The sequence below is a fragment of the Trachymyrmex septentrionalis genome, unplaced genomic scaffold (assembly GCF_001594115.1).
Source record: "Trachymyrmex septentrionalis isolate Tsep2-gDNA-1 unplaced genomic scaffold, Tsep1.0 scaffold83, whole genome shotgun sequence".
NCBI lineage: Eukaryota > Metazoa > Arthropoda > Insecta > Hymenoptera > Formicidae > Trachymyrmex > Trachymyrmex septentrionalis.
The window spans coordinates 96,243-102,968 of NW_017306018.1; the positions used below are offsets into that span (position 1 = coordinate 96,243).

General features: G+C 28.9%; 1 protein-coding gene across 6 annotated transcripts in view; it reads left to right on the forward strand.

Moving 5' to 3' along the window:
* Positions 1-6,726, forward strand: part of LOC108755070 (potassium voltage-gated channel protein Shal) — a 98,884-nt gene that overhangs the window by 53,311 nt on the left and 38,847 nt on the right. The window contains exon 4 of one of the 6 annotated variants that reach the window (XM_018497828.1): positions 1,820-1,864. The exons of the other annotated variants lie outside the window; for them this stretch is intronic. Coding sequence (XP_018353330.1) covers positions 1,820-1,849 — 30 coding nt within the window. The 3' untranslated portion in view covers positions 1,850-1,864. Of the gene's footprint in view, positions 1-1,819; positions 1,865-6,726 lie in introns of those variants that run through there. 6 annotated transcript variants of the gene reach the window in all.

Consider the following 6,726-nt stretch of genomic DNA (forward strand, 5'->3'; position numbering starts at 1 on the left):
CAATCAAAATCCACCTCTTGACTCTTTTCGACAGATTCGCTATTTAGAGTATATCGATCAATTCATAATTGACATTTGACATATATTCGGAAGGGATAATATTGTAGGTTACTCTCTCTCGAACTAAAGCAATCCATGTAATAAATTTTCAAAGAGCTAGCCAAATCTCAAGAGGACGATGCAGAACTAAAGACAATCCTGCAGAACGAAAAAGTATTAAAACTTTCCAAGAGATACAAAGATATACTAGATACACTAGGCAGCTCTTAGGCTACCACAAATTCTTTTTATCCAATTCTACTTTTATTCCAAGAAATTGTAGATATTATTTACTGCGGTTTCTATCAATACTTATTTTTATTTCAGTTGCATATATTTTAGATTTTTACATTAACTTTACATTTATGAATCTTGTTTGTGAAAACGATAATGGCAATTATGTTTCTAAGAAAATGTCAATGACAACGAATGAGAATTATTATTAAGTTTTCGATTTATTGCTCTAAAAAATATGGGTATGGATTTAATATTATGCGGTGTTTATATAATTTTTATCGTGTTAGTATGATGTATATACATCAACGTAGATTTAAAATTCATGATGTTTATATTAATATTGTACTAACATTGTGAGAGTTATATTTAACATTTCACTTTAAACCCACATTTATAATTTTCGAGTATATTGTTTTTTATTTTTATTTTTTCTTTAAAGTTTTGGAAAATATTTTGTAAAATAATTAAGAAAGCAGAATTAACAAAAAGAGAGAAACGCAGTAGTATATAGCAGTATATATAATGTTTAATTGTTTATCTTTTATAACCTAACGTGTCAATACAGTAATTCTGCTACCTTGTATATTTACCCTATGTATAAGCTAAATACTATGTATGTAAGCAGGTGGTAAGCAACACACGTTTGTCCTTGTGCTGCCTTTGTTAATTCCTTTGGGAATTCTCTCTGTAAGGCATTTTGTAGATTAGATAGAGAAACAAACTCGGTTACATGCGATCATATTTGCCTATGCAGCATTATTAGTGAATTTACATTTTGCACAAACACTAACTTAGTCTGAATTTGATGACCTTTCAGCCTCTTACTATGTTACATGATTAACTACTGGTTAATCATTTTAATAGTGAAAATTTACACGTGATGCTTTGACAGAACTTTAGAATTGCCAATGCAGTAAAAACTTTATTTGCTTAAATGCTTAAATTATTTATATTTATAATACTCTGATTTATTTTTCATAATTTTTGGTGTAATATATAAATGATTAAATTAATCAATTAATTTTGTTTTTTTATTCAGTTCTTTTAAATATATGTATAATATATTGTTCATTTGCTACAACAATCATATTGCTCAAAAATTGTGATACTAAATTTAGTTGCTTGCCAAAAAAAATGGAAATGTAAAGAAAAAAAAGGAAAAAAACATTATAAGGACATACTTTTATTATTCTACAATATTAGTAGGGTGATTTTTAAAAAATATTGGAATTTTGCGTCTCGTACTTTTTAAATAAATAAAATTGTATTGGATTTTTATCAGAGAAAGATTATAACTGTATCTATATAGGCAAACAATTAATATTTGTTTTATGATATCATAGTCAAATAACTCGACTTTTATAATTTTCAAATTGATTCAAGAATTTAAATTGATATTTGAGAGCAATTGCAAATATTTAGCTGTACATATGCTAGAATATTTACATCTGCATCTAATTTTGACAGATAAACCGTTGTTATGTATGTATGTATAGTTAATTCCATCATTAACATTTTGACATTTCTAATGTTACGATGATAGTGTTGCCTGATGATGGATCCTATGTTATAAACGATGATGTCGCGGTACTTCGAGATCGAGTTTCCAATCGATTCGCTGTTCACATTGTTCATGAAGCTGACGAATCTTTGACCTCGAGCCCCGGATTTCGCGCAAATCGTGTTGAATTTCTCCCGAGAGTACAATGCTCGCACGATATTCGACTCGGTGATGTTTTCTCGGGAAAATGAAGGTTTCCTGCTGATCACAGAACGACGTGGTTGAAACCGCTGACCAAGCGTCACGTGAAACTCGAGCAGGAACTTCAGAATTGGACACGGAGTACGGCATATGTAAATTGAATATTTGTTTCCAATATTTTCCAAAGAATGATAAATTAGGCTTGCGTCTTTATTATTTTGCGGTGTAAATTGACGGTTGTATGTATAATACATACATAATATTATATTACACGGAAAGTTTTGCTGAAGTACTTAAAATTTAGCTAGACAGACCTGAAAATAAATTTGTAAACTATCAAATAATTATATAAAAGTTGCCGTTATTAAAATGACAAAATTATTTTTTACAGCATTGCACATTATGCTTAAACCTACATAATTATTTTGATTTTTATTTTTTTAGCGAAATTTTTGCATGTGTATAGTCGAATTGTTAAATAATTCAGCAAATTTGTTCTTTCCATGTATGATACTAATACTATATCAAAATCTATTTTGTATATGAAAGAAGCGTAACATATAGTAATTTGTTATTTATTTACATTTCTAAAATTTATATCGGCAATATTTTAGAGAGTTTTAACTTAAAATAAGAAAAATTTTTTAGATGATAGATTTCTTGTTTTTAAATCGCAGCTTTTATTGAAACTTGAAAAACGTACAATGTTACTTATGAATTTCAGAGCAAGTCTTTTTAAAATTTGAAATAAAAAAGAATTTCGTGTTCTTATAACAATATTACATGATATTTTCTTATGGGACATATGATATTTTAGGAAATATATTTTAATAAAAATATAAAACTTGGCAGCATTGACATAATGTCGATAATGTTAATATATTTGCAGCTTTGTAATGAGCTTTGATTTAAATGGGGACTTAACTCTAATTCTAAAATTTATTTTATTCTACGTTCAAACTTATAGAATATTGGCGACGTAAATTTCAGAGGTATTATATAATTACAGATTACCGTATTATGTAATTTAGGAGGTAGCTCTTATATATATATTTTAATGAAAAATAGTCTTGAAGTTTTCTTGCGAGAATATTTAAAGTTAAAGAGTGATAGGCCTTCTATAATAGCTATATTAGTTATAAATCAGAAGTCAAAAGCTAAAAATTGATTAATCACAATCATCAATTTTTAACTTCTGACTTCTGATTTATGATAAATACTTTATGACTAATGGCTTATTGTAGAAGGTTTATAAAACATTGTAACACAAATAATAAAGTATATACTTTAATTTTTACCAAAATTAATTGAATTCAGATTGACTTATCAAAAGATTAAACACCATTATTCTTACGTTATGTATTTTGCATAATATGTAATGTATTTATGCGGAAAGAAACGGCATAAGAAACATTAAAGTTATTTGATAAAATTGTATACATCAAATACATGGAAAAAAAATTCTTTTATTGACATCAAGATATCTGAATAATTAATTCGAAAAATTATTCTTATAAGATTTTTTTTTTATTGATGGGAAAGAAGAGAAGGCGAGACAAGGGGAAGAAAAAGATTTTTAATAGATTTTAAGCTAAATATAAAAATGTCTGCTCGGAATTGAATATTCTCACCTAGATTCATACAGAAATGTGTGTGCCATAACTACATGCTTTCTCGAAATGCATACTAGATGTGCCGCTTTACGTCATCGTGCCGTTAGCGTTGTACAAACGAAGATATTTCGGGAATCTAACGGGGGTAGAGTGTAACATTTCTTCTTCGGATATTCCGACGGAATCCTTGTACTGTTCATGCGAATTTGCATTGTTGTACATGAAGAATGTATTGCGGTAGGAGTGATAAAATGATTGTTTAATATTTCAACTGAGACAATTTGCGGATTGTTCATTTTCTTTGCGAATGTCAAATAGCTACAACGAGAAATAAATGATTTCCGCTTTATTATCTATTTGCGCTGGATATTTTTGGATAATCTTACGAATTCTATGAAATTGTTATTTTCATTCAACTTATATACATTTGATTCTATTATATACAATAGATGAAAAACATTGTCATTGCTTTAATGAAATATAAAAGATAAACCTAATAATCAAGAAGAAAAGTTTTTTTTATTTACAAAAGTAACATATTTTGTCATTTAACATTAAATTAAAAAAGTAGACTTGCGTTTAGTAGCATCGAAATTGCTTAACTAATTTTGTTGCTTTTGGAATATCATTGATTAGTGAACTTATTTGATAGGTCTTAAGATATCTCATTGAAGATTGCTTCAATTTTTTTCATATTCGTATTATGCTCATTTTATTTCATCTTGGTCTTACCAGACGTTTCGCTTCGTCTTCGTCGAATACGGCCAATCGTCGACGTCTTCGGGTCGGCGTATTGATTTCTTCCAGGTCGTGGTTATAGGCACAATCAGATCATAGACGTAGCATGTAAAACGTCATTATTATGACTAATTATAGTTTGTTACGATGTTGAAGAGGTATTTGACAGTATCGATTAATTTACTCCTCGATTTATTCACTTTGAGTGACACAATTCTATAAATTATTATGAGATGTAAAATATCTATTAGCGATGTCAGAAAAGTTCAAAGGGCAGTATTTTGACAAATTAAAAAGGAGTACATTTTGCAAAATTTGAAGGAGTTGAAACAAATTCGGAAATGTATACATATATAGTGAGAGTCGATTATTTTTACTTTTGCGACTTTGTGAAAGCATCAAGGAGAAAAGGAAAATCTTCTTTGGCTTTCTTTTTGAGCATAGTTAATATATCATTATATAATTTTAATAATTAGATGGTTTGTAGACGGTTCTCTCTTTAGATAGCACGTTGGTTCTTTAGGTTCTTGGGGAGTAGGAAAATCTGCTCGGGGACCATAATAATAATCTGAGACTGAAACGAGCACGTTCTAAAATCGTAACTGTTTGATCGAAATTGGATGGTAGAATTAAATAAATAGCAGGAGGCTCTTGAGAATATCATGTAAATGGACGGAATTAATATTGACATTTGTGCGAGGAAGTGCGTTAATTATTCTGAGTGGAATATAAAATCGATAAAAAGAATATTCTTTACTCGAGGAATTGCAAAAGGAGCAATAATGGATAAAGCGAAATGTATCTGTGTATATTGTTAGATAAATTAATTCTAGCAAATAATAACTGAGTATAAATTGTGGATTTTTATGAAATATAATTATAAAAATCCGTTCAATTAATATTCAACATGTTTGAAGAATTGTTATAAAATAATATTGTGTCTATCAGAATTTAAAAAGATGTTATCAAAAATCTGTGTACAATTTTTAAAAATATATGATTAAAATTTATTAAATATTTTATAAAATTTCTAAATAAATTGGTTTATGAAGAAAATGACAAAGAGTGAGGTTGGAGATTCTCTCACAGTTTGTAAAATTTTGCAAAAATGTCACATGTTATTTCAACTGAAAAGATATATGGTTCAATTAGTAGTTGACGTTTTGGAAAATTGCTGCGGTAAAATATTTTCAGTTTAGATTGAAAAAATCATTCGTGTTCTCATTAAATCTTTAGAATTTTGTCACGTATTCCGCACGATAGCACACCGCCCGTCCAACAAATGTCTGTTCGAAACCAACTCTGAAAAGGGAAGCAGACATAATGTGGTGGGTTCGCAGTTACGTATGCATTACCGCCGAAAATGGTGACGCACATGGACCCTTCTGAATTTAATATCAGCCAGCTGGAAACAATTTCTCCGGAAAAGGTGGAAGGTTGAGTAGTTTACGACAGTGAAACTTGTAAAATGGAGCAAATAAAATATTTGACTGTCGCAGTCGTAACGGAATTTTTTCGGGTCGATACGTAATTTTAAAGAACTTGCGTAATTATAAAGAATATCGAATTAAAATTCATAATATTGTATAACGATTCATTTAACATTTATATGTTGCATAAATATCATTAATATTAGTATAATACTAATAAACACATTTTAAATGCAATAATCTCCAGAAGATAATCAGAAATTGACATTTTGCTAAAACATATGAAGGACAATTTATTTAACGACAAAGAAATAAGTTTGAATGACATGTGAAGATAAATGCATGAATGCATTTTATAAAATACATTTTATATTTTATATTTTATAATGTTTATTATAAAATTATTTCATCATCATTTTTTATTATGTTTTATTTATTGATTACGTTTTGATGAATTTCTGAAATTTGTTAATTTTTATAAAACATCAGAGTTACGTAGAATTTATTTCTTCCTATTTATTATATTTATTTCATCTTAATTCCACAGAGTTTGCCTCTTCAAAAATCCCAGAGTTCTTATTGAGAAATGTTAGAATAGAATCTACAGTTAACGTGTGGTATATCCGAACGTGTCTCTTTTGATTATCTTGATGAATTTGACAATCTAGTTCGTCAAATGGTCAATGTCTGATATGTAATACATCGGGTTGCGGCCGACATCGACGTATGTGCAGCGGTCATTCCGTCGATTCCGCAGTTACCGTGGTATTTAGACAATGCATGCCCGCAATTCCGCCGCTGTACTTCTGGCAGCGTGTTTATTCTCGATTGCAATTCTGTACCTTGACGCGGAATGCTGTAAAATATTATGTTGATTAATGTTCAATTGTATCATCGCGTATCACAAATATTTTACTTCGTCATTATTTTAATTCACACATCAACCGATTTATTATGTATATATATA